Source organism: Tupaia chinensis, unplaced genomic scaffold (genome assembly GCF_000334495.1).
Source record: "Tupaia chinensis unplaced genomic scaffold, TupChi_1.0 Scaffold000674_2, whole genome shotgun sequence".
NCBI lineage: Eukaryota > Metazoa > Chordata > Mammalia > Scandentia > Tupaiidae > Tupaia > Tupaia belangeri.
In genome coordinates, this window is record NW_006160198.1 from 2,749,845 (window position 1) to 2,765,951 (window position 16,107).

General features: G+C 40.3%; 1 protein-coding gene across 10 annotated transcripts in view; it reads left to right on the forward strand.

The window, feature by feature from the left end:
• The window catches only part of RBMS1 (RNA binding motif single stranded interacting protein 1), a 259,130-nt gene that overhangs the window by 208,434 nt on the left and 34,589 nt on the right, over positions 1–16,107 (forward strand). For all 10 annotated transcript variants that reach the window (XM_006160278.3, XM_027776517.1, XM_006160279.3 and 7 more), the window contains exons 4-5: positions 2,620–2,711; positions 15,669–15,826. In XM_006160278.3, coding sequence (XP_006160340.1) covers positions 2,620–2,711; positions 15,669–15,826 — 250 coding nt within the window. The remainder of the gene's footprint in view (positions 1–2,619; positions 2,712–15,668; positions 15,827–16,107) is intronic.

Below are 16,107 nucleotides of genomic sequence, written 5' to 3' on the forward strand. Positions count from 1 at the left end.
TTTTTGATTTTTTTTTCTTTTTTTGTTGTTTTTCTCTGTCTCGTTTTCTTTTTTCTTGTCTCTTCACTCTCCAATATCCTTTCAGTGTGTTTTTAGACAGATCTAAGATCACTGTAGCTAAACATTCAAATACTAATAGGGTTGAAATATTCCCCACTATCTTCTGAATCTGCTGCACCAGCAAGCACAATAGAACAGCAAAGAGATTCTGGATCACCTCTGTCTGCTTGCTCCTTAACATTAAGGCTGAACCTCCAGAATTTGAAAGAAAACACAACATTCATCAGATGACAAGAAATCACCGCCGGATCACGAGAAACATGGGAAAACAAGAAAATACCTCTCCTCCTAGGGAAAAGAGTAACTCTTCATCCACAAGCAGTTCGGTGAAAATCATGGAAATGTCTGATAAGGAATTCAGATCATTCATAATGTCTAAGCTAACAGAGATGGAAGAGAAGAGAGATAATGAACTACTAAAGAGAAAGGAGAAAGAGATTGACGAGTTCCAAGAGATGAGGAAATTCCTGCAAGATCTAAAAGTGGAATTACACACTTTACAAAAGACTCAAACCGAACTGCTAGAGATGAAGTCTATAATACAAGAAGTCAAAATCTCCCTGGAAAGCATTAAAAGCAGACTAGATCATTCAGAAAATAGAATCTCAGATGTAGAGGAGAAAATGGCTGGCCTAGAAAAATCCACCATGAAGGCTGAGAAAATGGCACAAAAATTTGAGAATAATATGCGAGAAGTACTGGATACCATCAAACGTCCAAATATCCGGATAATTGGCATTCCAGAAGGTGAGGAAACCCATAAGGGCATTGATAATCTATTCCAGGAAATCCTGCAAGAAAACTTTCCAAACCTAGAGAGGCATTCAAAGATCCAGTCCCAGGAAATACAACGGACCCCAAATAGAATCAACCCTAGAAGATCTTCTCCAAGACACATTATAGCCAGGTTGACCAAAACTGCAGACAAAGACAAGATACTAAGATTAGCAAGAGAAAAACATCAAGTTACCTACAAAGGACATCCCATCAGGCTAACAGCAGATCTCTCATCAGAAACAATAAAAGCGAGGAGAGAATGGGAAAATATATTCCAAGTGTTAAGAGAGAAGCAGTTTCAGCCAAGAATACTGTATCCGGCAAGATTATCTTTCAGGTGGGAAGAAAAGACAAGAACATTCTCAGATAAACAAAACCTGAAAGAATTTACCAGCACCAGACCAGACCTCCAAGAAGTTCTCAAGGATGTGCTGTATCAGGAAAACTAAACGCAGATACATGGAAATAAGAGTCCAAAAACTGAGAAAGTAGCTAACTTAATCATAGGGACAAGTCTGGAGTTGAATACTATATCCCAGAATTTAATCAGGAAAATTGAACCAGAACAGAAGATAAAAGTATATGAGACTGATAGGTTCATGCACCTACCATTTGAACAGAATCCTAACCTGTTTCCGGGCTTTAAGCAAAGTTCCTTGGCGGTTCTTTGATTTAAGTTAAAACTGGTTTTCTTAGTAGTAACGAGGGAACTCACCTTTGAAAGTAGTCAGGTTATGTAGGAAATTGTGTGATCAATGCAATGTGGGTGGGAAGGGAATGGAGGACAATTTTGGACACTAGAGGTGGTGTGAGAGGAGGGTGGGAAGGGACAGAGGGTCAGAAAGAGGGGTGGAATTAATTCTAGCAACTAGAAGTGGAAATTTATATTTTTTGTAATGTGCATGATTGAGTCACTATGCAGTGTGTACTGGATGGGAGATCGCATTTTGTGTGCTGTGATGATGCCTAGAGAAGGAATGTAAATTGAGTTACAAAAAAGAGTTTCAGGAAAACAAAATATATCTATTCAATGACTGCAGTAGGATATGTAGCCCCAGTTAGGTGCTACTTGATAGGATGCGTAAAGTTAGACTTGTGCTCATGGAAATGTGTGTGTCACATGTGTTTGCTAGGAGGGTATTTGGATTGATGAGGGTCTTTGGTGATTCAATAAAATGTGGGGGGGAAATGGTATAGAAAGCAAACATAGATAACAGAGACAGTGTGGGAGGAGAACAGGAGGTGGCAGAGGGTAAGAGATAGGGAACCAAGGATGGGGGGAAAAAAGCAAAACATACAGAAAACAAGAAATGGAAGATCATTTGCTAATAATAACATGTTTGTTGATGTGCTTGATTGAGACAATATACAGTGTACTCTGGATGGAAAATCTCATTTTGTATGCTGTAATGATGTACAGTGAATGAATGCAAATAAATAAATTGGAAAAAAAATAAATAAAATAAAAAAATAATTTAACCTTACTTAGCAACTTAAGTGTCATTGTTTTCAGTAACAGGACTCCAAAGAAGATGATCTCCAGTGGGAAAAAAGCTGGTTCTCTCCTTCCCCTCCCTCCACTTTGGAGGAGGCTTGTCTAGCTTGTGAGTGACAGAAAAGAGGAGCCGAGGAAGCTGCTGCACTGCAGCCATGCACTCCTGAGATCTGTCAGGACGTGTTCATGTCTTTTGCCTGTGTCAGAAACAAAGTACCAGTCATTCTTTTACTCTTTACATAATCATAAAATAACGGCTTAGAAACTGAGTGTGCTTTGCATTTCAGGTTACGGTTTTGTCGACTTTGACAGTCCTGCAGCGGCCCAGAAAGCTGTGTCTGCCCTGAAGGCTAGCGGAGTTCAAGCTCAAATGGCCAAGGTGAGCTGAAAGCCAGTAATCACTTCTTCATCCCGCAGCCTTGGTTCTGACTGGGCATATCTGCTTTTCCTAGCACCTTCAGCACTCTCTGCTTTGTTCCCACTTGTCACGGTTCCTTCTGGAAACTTGCCCCATGCCTCTACATCCTCAGCAGTAGTTACTTATGTCTTCAGGTCTGAAGAAGTATATATAAATGTATAATACTTACATAGTAAATTTCATAACCCCAATGGAAATCAAGAAAAAGCAGATTTTCTCAGGTATTGGTGAGTCTCTAAGATCTGTAGTATATTTTTGAAAAATAATTTTTAAATGTTAATGCTCAGGAAATTAATACATTTTAGACACATTTCAAATGACAGTTGTATATAGAATGCCATATTTTGAAAGAATATATGGCACATGCGTTGCTTTGTACAGATTTGTAGGTGTGGTGCGATACAAGCTACAGGGGATTTCTTTGGCACGATAATCAGAACTTTGAGATGTTCATTACTTAGGCATATAAATCTATTCATTAGTGATTCCATGGAGACTTTATTCAAGACTTGTTAGTGATTAGCCGTTAGCATTCTAGGTAAGGAATAGCATTTTAAAATACAGAGTAAGGAATATGCCTGAATGTTTACGGGTTATAAAATGAAGACTATATGTTCATGCTTAATATACATTTTAGCACTTACACATGAGTATTAATTACTGTAAGATGTAACATTTTCCTTGAAAACTTCTATAATAATCTTACTTGGAATATAATAATTTATGAATGTAAATGGAGTTGACCAGCCAGTCAGTATCTCTTTCTTTCTTTCTTTGTTTTAAAAGATTTATTTGATTGTACTTATATTATTTTTTTAAATTTGCTGTAGGGTGTATGCACTCATGAGAGAAAGAGAGAGAGTGAGAAAGCAAACTGCTAAGTCCAGGACTCGAACTGTGGTCAGCTCTGGGGGAACCCAGCACCTTAACCACCACACCACTGCCAGTCCCAGTGTCTCATTCTTTTTATATCAGGCTCATCATCTAAGTTAGTTTAAAGTGCCCAGGCTTTTTTTTTTTTTCCCAAAAGTGATGATGCCTCCGATGAACTTGAAAGAAAAGTTGGCCTTCTGTTATTATCTAAATTTACTAGGTCAGGTATGGCTATAATTCTAAAGCTGTAGGGACCTCAGATTGCCTGGTGCATTGGCAACTTTACTTTCAGATAGGCATGATCTTGTTATTAAGAAAAGGTAAGATACAGAGAGGGGACTGACCCTTGAAATATATGCTTTTCTTAAGTGATGGTTTCTGTGACAGCTTTTCATCGTGCGCTACACGTGACCAGGAGTCACTATTGACTAAACTGATATTTACATCCCAGCCTAGATTGCCCAAATGTAAGCATGCATTATGTCCTAATACTTAACACCTAATGCACCTTCAGTGCTGTTATTATTAAGATATGCATGTGTTATAATTGTGTAGATACTTTTTCCATCTATGATCCTTCAATTGCTGTGGAAAATATTCCCACTTGACAGTTTGCTATTCTTTTAAAAAGCACAATAATTTTATATTATCTGTCTATGAAGTAGAGCGGAAAGTAATTTTGTGCTGTCCTTTGCTACTTTAGAATAGTTGTAGTGCATGACCTTTTCCTGAAGAGCACTGCAGTGCCCTTCAGGAGAGGTTTATGGAGATTCGAGGACCCTGATGTGGAGATCAGTTACCTGCTAGGATCTTTAGGCTACTGAAAAACGTGTGCAATTGTCAGGATAGAGATTTGCTCTGAGTAAAGAAACAACATAAATAAAAATTACAGGAATTAATAAAAAGGATCTAAAGTAATACCATTTAATATTTCTAATATTTTTACAGCTTTACAGTGAGTTAGATGTACTTTGCATTTTCTTGAACTCCAGAGTAGGTGGTTGAAATAAACGGAGTGCTTATATATATATATTAAGCACCATGAGTTTTAGAGTATTTGGCCTATCGTATAGAGCAGTTTCCTGTGGCAATGCTGAAAGACAGGGATTATGAGGTTTTAAATATATTTACTGTGAATACATTATATCTCCTTTGTATAATGATTTGGCAAATGTTTAATCTGGCTATGTAAACAACAGGACTCTTTAGCATGCTCAAAGAACTGTCTTCTCTCCTCTCTGTCTCTTCTAAGTCACTCCATGAAACGTCTGCATCCTCTTTTGGGTAAAAATCCAGGGCAGGTCCCATGATTTTCCTAGTCTCTCTCATTTCAGAGAGCCCCTTCATTTGCTTTCCTGTCAGGTCTTTTTGGTTGATGGGTTTTTTTTTGTTTTGTTTTGTTTTAAATAGAATGTCTCTTGAATTTTCCTTTCCCAACTCCATCAACATGTACATTTCTAGCCATGTCTGCTTATATTGCCCATACTTGATACAGTATTTTAAGTAAGGTGTTGTGTGGGGACAGTCTGAAGTTACATTACAAATACAGTTTGTTAGCTTATTGGGATCACGTAGAGATTTTGTAAACTGAAGTGTGCCTTGGACATTGCTGTGCTGAGAGAAACATCACAGCCTGCAAAGCAACTGTTTGTTGACAGCTATGTAGATTATTTGGTGATCAGGAAGCAGTGTCTTAAAGGTTTCTATCCCAACATAAATATTTATCAGACATATTTACACATGCATAGAGATGCAATAAATGTGTTTGGTTACATTTTAGGAAATTGTACAAAGTAGGAAGATAAATATTTAGTCACAGTTTAAGAAATTGGTTGGAAGGCCAGTAGGTAGCATGGTAGTTAAGGCACTGGATTCCCACATGACCAACCACGGTTCAAGTCTCAGACCTGATGGTTTGAAAATCATAACAAATAAATAAATAAATAAATTTTAATTGGTTGGCAATTATGATCGATATGTAATACATTATAATTTTGTCCTATTTAAGATAACATGAAATAGGATTCTAGTTAATATTTTGATGCTGAGTATCTGATTTTCAAAAACAGGTGGGTGACGTTAACTCTGTGATGCCTATAATTGAAATGTCCATCCTGTTTGACAAAAATCTGAGTATCATGTGATGGTATTAAAGCTTCGCCCTTCCCTCATACCAGGCCTGCTCCAAGAAGCAAGTGATTAGTTTCTTTCCTGTTTCCAAAGCCTGTGTTTTTTCCCATCTTATATCAGCTCACTGGTATTGGTTCCTAACTCCTCCAGATTTAGAGCCGTGGTAAAGAAAGGGAAAGTTGTGACCAACAGTACTGTAATCTGGTGTTGATTTCTCTGGCCAGGCAGGACAGTGATGTTTTCTCATGAAATGCTTGGGACATTTTTCTGAAATCTCTGCCCAAGCCCAGCCCCCTTCCAAAATTTTCCCCTATGTTCCTCAAAGCTAGAGAATACATGCCCCTGGGCTGACATCCTCAGTTTCCGACAATCTCATAGTCTACTGAAGGGTTTTCAAACATTTCATGAGTGGGCTAATCCCATGGCCTGGTGGTTGGGAGAGCTGGATCCCAAATAACTGACTATATTGTTCGAGACCCTCCCCCAGTGGCTTAAAAGGGCATGCCAAGCCTATGTGCTGTGTGCCCAAGGTCCCCAAAGGATGGAAAGATGAAGGAGAAAGGATTGCGGTGTGGCCATGCCTCATCGGGGGTTGGGGGGCTTGCTTTCGCCCCTACCCCAACCCCTCTGGCAAATTTAAAAGGAAAAAAAAAGTTCATTTAGTAAGTATATTTTGAAAAAACTATGCATGGATTTCAAACTATTATTTTTGCACCAAAATAAATTCACGTTTTAATTCCATTTTCCACACACTGTTTGCTGCAGGGCATGTGTGCTCCCTGCAGAGATGGAGAGACAGGAAGCGAGAAATCTCTTCAGGGGGGATAGCCCTTCTTCTCCATTCTTCTCTGGGGATTTTGGGCACACACACACACACACCCCATGTGAGTTTTAACCCACCGGGTCTGGGACTAGAACCATGGTCAACTGTGAAAGTCCAGCGACATAACCATTATGCCATCTGCTGGTCCCTTCCACAAACTTTTTAATCTCCATTCCCTCTACCCCGATATCTTCAGCTCCTTTCTGTTGAGATCTTGTTCCTCAAGGCAGCCATCTTGGGAGGATCTAAGACAACCCTGATCCACTCACAGTCATTGGTCAAGAGCAGTTACTTTCCAGCCATACTCTAGGCCCCTTCAACCAGCCTTTCTCCTTTCAGATTCCTCAGGTTTCAAGTCAGATCTCAGATCCATTGTATCAACCAACCACCATTGGCTAGAAGATGAAGCTGCCTTACCCATCTGGTCTCACTGGCCGAGAGAGGGAAGCAGTGTACTTGCTGAGGCTTAGCCCACAAATGCTCGTCCCCAGGCTCTCCCATCACCAGTAGCCAGACAAGAGGTGGATGGTCAGCTGAGCATCCCAGACCAGGTCACAGCCAGCTCCTTGCAAGCTCCTTTCATTGGTCTAGTTTCTCACTCCAGAAGGTAGAAAAACCATTGTTTTGTGACCTCTGCTGAAACAGATTTAGAAAGAGCATTATTTATCGAGCCATTAAAAATGCAGAAGCCTTATTTAGAGTAGCCCCTGAATACTTAGCAAAGCATCTTTTCCAAAGCCTGTCATATTAAGGAGGATAGTAGATTAATTCCATAATTTTTTTATGATTCATTTAGTCAAAACTGGGCTGACTATGATTGGCTCTGCATATCATATCTATGGTACAGTTTGCCACATTCCATGGGCTGATAATAGTCACCATTCAAAGACTCCTCAGGGGGCCAGAAAAGTGCTTGCACATCAATGTTTACTGCAGCATTATTCACAATTGCCAAGACTTGGAACCAACCTAAATGTCCACAAACTGATGAATGGATTGGAAAAGTGTGGTATATATACTCTATGGAATACTACTCAGTCATAAAAAATAACAAGACCCTGGCATTTGATAGAATGGTCAGATATGGTCAGATATAGAGGATCTATTGCTGAGTGAAGTAAGCCAGGCTATGAAAGAAAGATATTGTATGTATCCACTCAATATATACCGACTATCCGCACTCTATGGTAGAGAGCAAAAAATTGGAGGACATAAAAGCAGTGAAGGTATTTAATGAGAATAGGACAGTGTGGAATGGGGGAGGGGAAGAGAAGAGGATAGAGAAAGATAGCAAGAGAACAATAGAGAGGCAGGACGTTAGTGAGAAACAGATGTGGCTTATTAACTGTTGATGATGACATGTATAGTATTCTCAACTGGATTGGTCTGAGAAGTACTTCATGATGGGCAAAGTCTTTTTACAAGCAAAATGAGAAATGATTTACTGTTTTAAAAAATAATTAGAATAATAATAATGATTGCGGAAAGCATAGAAAAGATATTGAATGTTGAAGCGGGGAGATTAATGTTTCTGTATTGACTGACATGCATGGCATTCCCTTTTGAAAAAGCAATGTAATACACTCTAAAGTTATATGTAATCCAATGTAATATAAAGAAGATTATGATGATAATAAAAATAATTTTAAAAAAAGACTCCTCAGGGGGCTTGATACTGCAAATTGGCTAAGGAAAGTGATCCTTCTCCATCATTGTGAGTAGGACCAGTACCTGCAGGTTCAGAGGTGTTGCTGTGTGCCAACCTTCGGCATATTATGATTTTTTTTTTTCCTCTGTGGAATGACTTGGATTTCCTGGACCTTATTTCTTTTTTATTATATCATTAAAGCTACCAAACATATTTTAAATTCCAGCAGGTCTGTTCTATACCATGGTACTGTGGGTTTTACTGTCTAGATTTGACTTAGCTTCTTGATACTATATGGATAAAGAAGCACCCCACCTGCATCTTTTGGGGAGACAGTTCCTTTTCCTAGGTTTATTGAGACAGAGAGAAAGAGAGAGAATGAGATAGGCATCCTTGACAATGTCTTCATGCCATGATCCTGCCCCCCGCCTTAAAGCCAGCCCGGATCACGAGGTACATCTGGTATCTTCAGGTGGACCTGGGGTGCCAACAGAGCCTGCCCTCCTGTGTGATGCTCCCAGCATTACACACCAGTGCACCTGCTGTTTGTTCCACCACTTCTGGATGGGGAGACATTTTTAAAGGAAGTTTAAGTCTAGGTCTCATGGTTGAGTGACAAACCAAGCTATACTGAATTACTCACAATACTATAAATGTGTTGAAAACTCACAGTGTCACATATTAAATGCGTGCTTTCTTATGTAGTCAGAAAAAATTGAGGGGCCTTCAGTTAGGAGGGTGGAGAGGCAGGATGCAGTATCATGTAACACACCAGCTACATGAATTGAGAAAGGACGCCACAGATACTCAAAACTGAATTGCAGAACTGCAAATTGAGAACACTAGAGACTAGTGATTGTATCTTATTCATGTTTTAATTTCCAGCGCCTTGCTTCATATCTGCCATGTGCTTAAATATTAAGTGTTTGTTTTGTTGATGGTCAAGAAATCAATTAAGTGAGAGTAAAACTTTCTTTCCAAGTTTGGACAGATACTGAGAATTAAGGAAGTGATATTTAGGGTCCCCGCAGTGTCTCTGGAGGAGCATCGCACTTTGGGATGGTGGACTCACATAGGAGGGTCCTGGCTTCTTGCCGAGGCTTTCCCTGTGCACACTTGGATTGCACATTTGGCTGTGGTCTGGGTGGTCTAGGGGTGGATCATGGTGCCACATCTCTCCCTATATATAAAAATAAACTTGAAAGGCACTTAAAATTACATCCACTGTGCTCCTTGATTAATTTTCAAATAAGAATGGCCTGGGCCTTTTGGAAAACCTATTTATGTTAAACTTGGCAGATGTTTCCAATGTGTACATTTCCTATTAAAAGATTCAGATTCTGGGGCAGCAGGTGGCATGGTGGTTAAGGCGGCTGGACTCCCACATGGCTGATCGTAGTTCAAGTCCTGGACCTGGCAACTTGCTTGCTTTCTCACTTTCCCTCTCTGTCTGTCTCTGGTCAACTTTAAAAAAATAAAATAATGACAATGAATCAAATCAACTAAAATAATTATTTAAAAAAAAAAAAGACTCAGATTCTATGAAGAAAAAAGAAAAGAAAATCCTATAGTAAGCTAACAGGACAGGAAAGTCAAATCCAGCCCAGTGATATCTGCAAATGGGGTGACTTCTCTAAGACATTCAGTACCTCCTCAGGCCTGCTGAGGGTCAGCAGATCATCATATGTTACTTGGCTGGTGTTAAGACTGCACATTTTTTTCAACAAATAGGCAGTCAAACAAACAGGAATGTAATCCCCCTTCCACACAGAGGTCCACCCCGCTCCAAGCCGTTTGCAGTCACATGCCCATGGGCGGCTATCTGCTGGTTGGTAACCTATTCAGTACAAGAGAAAACAGATGTCTGCTCTTCCTGCCAAGTCCCTTTCTTGCATTTTAGGAGCCATTCCACACGCACAGGGAGGTTTTTGTTAATTTCTTTCAGATGATGACTGAGTGCTTTACACCATGCGGAACCTCCAAGCCCACTTTTCTACTCAAATGAACATTAGTAGCCGTTTATCCCTCCTATGGCCAATGTGGGATCTAGTTTTCTACTTGTTAGAGAAGCCCTGGAGCCCCTTCTATGCCTAGGGACATAAAAAGGCCCAGGAGCCCCATTTTTATGTTTGGCCACCCATAATTGACAGAATAATTGTTTTTGCAGACACAGTATTGTATGTAATAAAATAGTTACGGTTATCTCTAATTTTCCTTTTTTAAAATTTGTTATAGTGTATATGCATTTGCCAGAAAGAAACAGAGAGGGAAAGAAAGAAAACACTGCCCCCCCAGGAGGGGTAGCCTTGTAGCAATCCTCTCTCCTCCGTTCTCTTCTCAGGACTTTTGGGCACGCACACATGCCCAGCATGTTCCTCAAACATCAGGTCCAGGATGCAAACCGTGTAGTCAGCCATGTGGGATCCACTCACCTCAACCACCACACCAACAGCTGGCCCTTGACATTGATTTTAAACAATTAAATTATCCTTATTCAAGGAACACGGCCAATTACTACAAGCACAGTGTGTTTCACTCGCTCTAGATGTATGGCAATGTGAATCCATGGAACTTTTAAGGGATTAGATGCTTTTGTGGCCAATGCTGCCAACTTGGAATTTCTTCTCTTTCTTTTGCATTTTGTTTTATTTTTCAATTTTAAAATTACTGCAAGTTTCTGAATAATTTTTTTTTTTGGAGAGGTTTTTGCTATAGGGCACATGCACTCGCCAGAAAGACAGAGAGAGACATAGAGACAGAAAGCGAGAAATCACCCCCCAGGGGGTATGGCCACACCACAATCCCTTCTCCTCCATTCTCCTCTCGGGATCCTGGGCACGCAGGCACACGCACCCGGCGTGAATTTAAGCCACCAGGTCCAGGACTCGAACCACGGTCAACTACATGGGAGTCCAGCGACATAGCCATTATGCTAACTGCTGGTCCCTTTCTGAGTAATTTTTGAAGGACAGATTGACCATCATAAACAGAAGATAAAGACATTAGATTTTAAAAATTCATTCCAAATGAAGGGACCTAACTGACAGCTGTTGAACTGTTACTGCTATTGAAAGCAAATGCATTAGCATCATAGGCAATATTTATGTATATTTAATCTGCTCTTCTCACTGTAGCAAAGAATAGATTAAGAGCGCAATTTCTTTCTGGATTCTGATTTTGAGCACTTAAAAAAATTTATTTTGGGGGACCAGCAGTTAGCATAATGCCTATGTTGCTGAACTTGCATGTAGTTGGCTACTGTTAGAGTTCTGACCTGGTGGCTTAAACTCATGCCAGGCGCGTGTGCGTGCATGCCCAAGATCCCAAGAGGAGAATGGAGGAGAAGGGATTGTGGCATGGCCATTTCCCCTGGGGGGTGATTTCTCGCTTTCTATCTCTCTGTCTGTCTCTGTCTGTCTGGTGAGCACACGTGCCCTATAGCAAAAAAACCTCTTCAAAAAAAAAATTATTTTTGCTTCATTGGTTGGAAAACTTTCAGGTTGAATCAAAACTTTAAAGGATCTACTATTTTTATTAACATTTTAATAATAGAAACAACTAAAACATAGGTTTATAAAGTATTTGGCTCCTACATTATCAACCCCCTTTTAAAAATACCTCAGATATGACATTATCTTCTAATCATTCTTCAATATTAGTCATTTTGAATTTCATAATTGCAATTTTGAAAGCCCACAATATTTTGATATATGTTTCTTTTGTAACATCTTTTAATGCCATATCTTTGTCCAAAGAGTGTCTTAACAGCTTTCAATTAGGGAGTTCCCAACTTCATTCTGAATCTGACTAAGCATGATTCAGAAATCTTTCTAAGAGAGGGTTGATCTCACTCCCGTGCCTTGTATTTTCAAAACCACCTGATTTTTGAAGGTGTGGCTTACAAACCGGTTCCTCCTTCCACCCCCTCTCCTACCAGAGCACATGAAGTCAGGATAAACATGACATATCTTGCTGGAGTGTCAGCGTTACTTGATAGTGTGAAACAAATTCCAATAGATAGGAAGTGCAATAGATAGTAACATTTACATAACTTATTTCTCCTTTTTACTATAAAGCACAAGACTTCAAGAAAATGTTGCTGCTCTGACAAAGCTATTTTGACTTGACACTTCAGGATAAAGCCATTCATGCTGCTAACACTGCTTAAGTGGGAAAATTCACCCAAACTCAGTTACCCTTTCACACTCTGGCTTCAGCCTGACATCTGTTTTTTCTAAGTCCCAGCTCATGGCCATGTCTTCCTAACAAAGTGTTCTCTGATCCCCTAAGACATGCTCCTCCATCTGTCTTCCCACTGTGATTGGCCGCATCTCTGTCATGGCTTCCATTACACGTGTTCATGTCTCCCTTATTAACTGTCAGCTACCAGAAGGCAGGACTGGATTCACAGTTATTTTACAGGAGTTTAATGTGTACCAGATACACTGGAAATGTTCTTAAGCTGTGTTAGGCCACAGAAAAAAGGACCCTGTTTGTATCATCTGATTCAGAACCAGACTTCTGTAGTAACAAATACCATCTTGCACTTCAAGAATGCTAACAACATTTGGGAAGGTAGAGCCAGAATGATGCTGTGTGATGAACTGGGCAAGGTGGACAGAGGTAGCTTGTGAAGCTGAGTAAGGGGATAAGGCATTATTTACCTCTTGCCCCACCAGGAAAGAACCTCAAAACTTTTATACCTAAACCCATTAGTAATGCTTTTCTCCACATTTTGAGACATTGCATCTATTATTATCTGCATGTTAAACACATCACTTTCCAATTTTTAGATACTAAAGGTATACTTTCTGTGGGTTTTGCTTCACATGAGATAATCACCGGTACCATACTGAGTTTATCCAATTTCAGGCAGAAGTAAAGAGAATTGTCTTCTTGTTCAGCCTGTGAAAAATTAATCAGGGTAAACATTCAGCTGGCTCTTTTTCTTCTTGTAGGTTTTGCCACAGGGTTCCTGTGTGCTCTCTCCCTGGAGACATAGTGAGGGAAAGTAAGAAATCACCCCTCCTGGGGGTGGGGAGAATGACCATACTGCAATCCTTTCTCCTCCATTCTCCTATCAGGATTTTGGGTGTGCCTGCACATGCACCTGACGTGGCATGATTTTTCAAGCCACCAGGTGCCAGGTCTGGGACTTAAACTGTGGTTGGCAATGTGGGACCCCTGAACCACAATGCCACCTGCTGGTCTCTAAGCTGGCTTTTGAGTATTTAAAAAATTTTAATTTATTTCTTGGACCCACCCGCATGATACACCCCTGAGACTCTGCAGCACCTCAACTGGGAGTCACTGCTCTGTGCCTCTGGGACTGGCCTGGCTGCACCCTGCCTGCCTTGGTGTCAGGGCCAGCAACTTACAAGAATAGTACTTCTTGCCCTTGGTTTCTTTGTTTTTGTTTAATTCTTGGAAATACCCCTGAGTATTTGCCACCCCCTATAATACCATATTGGCATTTTTAACCTTACCAGATAAGTATGACAAGGAAGATCACTGTTCACTTTTATTTGCAGATTATATAAAAAGAAAAATTTTATTTCAGGTTTAATTAATGCTGTGATACATTTGAAAGTAAAGGCTTTGTACAAATTCAAACATGCCTAATGCTTCACATATATTTTTAAAGTACTATGCATTTTGGAATCTAGGAAGTTATAAGAGTGTGCTATTCTGTTGCCTAAGGCTACTACATCAATTAATAACTTTACTAATAGTGCTTATTAAAGAAAAATCTTAAGCTTTCCTATGTTTCAATATGTAAAGATACAGTCGGTTAATAAAATTAAAAGAAAGGCTGATTTTAAGTTCATTAAGGAGACAAAGATGTATTTTGACTTGGTTAGAAAATATTTCAGTTGTCGTAAGAGATTTTTTCCTGATGACTTGAATATCATACTTTTTGTGAATATGCACAGCAGTTACTGGTTCTCAGAAAATTCGGTTGTTTGTCTTCTTTGGTTTAAGCTGAATCTGTCTGAGGAGAGGAAGGACTGGGGGGTATGATCTAAGAGTATTTCTTTCAAAATTTTCATGTCTATGTGAATCACCCTGGGATCTTGTGAAAATGCATCTTCCCAGTTGTGTAGGTCTGGAGTAGGGCCTGAGTCTCTACATTTCTGATAAGCTCCCAGGTGATTGAATTACTGAGGGCCCCTAAATCATGCTGTGTGTGGCAAAGATTTAGCAAACTTCCCTGCCTCGACCCTCTCCCATCTATTCTTGATTTTAGCTTTTCCAAAGTACTAAAATTTGCTGTGCCCAGAGTTGGTTGTTTTATATGGCTTTGAAATTTCTCATTTTGGGTCATTTAAGAGGTTTTGTTTTTGTTTTTGTTTTTTGCTGGTGATCACAACTCAAAAATAGTATGGACTCTGCTGTACAGCAGAGGAGGGGAATTTGGACATAGTCCCTACTGGACTCTAGACGACTGAGACCAGAATCCTTCATGTATCTCCAAATTGAATTAGTGCTAGTTGCTTACCATGCAATAGTGTGCCTGAAATGAACTCCTAAAAATAGCAGTGGAGGAGAGGTTGGTTATTTTTGGAAACACCACAAATAGTCCAGAGTTGCAGTTCCATGAGGGCATCACCTCCATTTCAGTAGTGCCTGCTAAGTGTGCCACTTCCAAATCTGCTAAGAATGGAGTGGAGGATCACATCTGACCTGCAGACTGCCCAACCTTCCAAGATCGAATTCTCAAGTGTACACGGTGAATTGAGTATTCTACAGTTCCATGGTCACACTAGGTGGTACTCTAAACGGGCCTTGAGCAAAGGAGTAACTAAATAAAAGTAGGTTTGTTAACGTAAAGGTCTCACCTTCTGGGGGTCAGTTTGGTGGTTAAGGTGCTGGACTCCCACATAACTTACCAGAGTTAAAGTACCAGACCTGGCAGCTTGAAAATCGCACTGGGGGGAACCAGCAGCTAGCGTAATGGCTATGCCGCTGGACTCCCACATAGTCGACCGCGGTTTGCATCCCGGACCCGGTGGCTTAAAACTCACGCCGGGTGCGTGTGCGTGCATGCTCAAGATCCCGAGAGGAGAATGGAGGAGAAGGGATTGCAGCATGACCATCCCCCTTTGGGGGGGGGGGGTGATTTCTCGCTTTCTGTCTCTCTGTCTCTGTCTGTCTGGCGAGCGCACACGCCCTATAGCAAAAAAAATCTCTCCAAAAAAAAAAAAAAAATCACACTGGGCACACCTGTGCATGCCCAAAATCCCAGGAGGAGAGGAGAAGAGAAGGGATTGCAGCATGGCCATTCTCTCTGGGGGATGACTTCTCACTTTTCCTCTCACTGTCTGTCTCTCTCTGTTTCTCTCTGGCAACCATGTGCCTAATGGCAAAAACCTTTAGTGGGAAAAAAAAAAAAAAACCCACCTTCTGTTGGAAAATGAATGGATAATCCTCTGTTCTGTTTCAGCAACAAGAACAAGACCCTACCAACCTGTATATTTCTAATTTGCCACTGTCCATGGATGAACAAGAGCTTGAAAACATGCTCAAACCATTTGGACAAGTCATTTCTACAAGGATATTACGTGACTCCAGTGGTACAAGTCGTGGCGTTGGCTTTGCTAGGTAAGCACTGCTGCCTTTCTTTATCACGTCAGTAGTGACAGCTCAGCTGAGTTATCCTGGAAAGCAAAATATGACCAAAGACAGAAAATTTAAGGCAAGGTTATACAAGCTGGTTGCCCCATGAACTTAATTCACATGTAAATAGTGGTTTGCATTTTTCCAAATCTTTTAAAGTTCTTAAGATTCTTGAACCTCAGAATACTAAATATTTGATGCCTCATGGCAAGAAACTATCACATGAGCAAGAGTTGTGAACATATGCCCTGAATGCTTGGATTTAT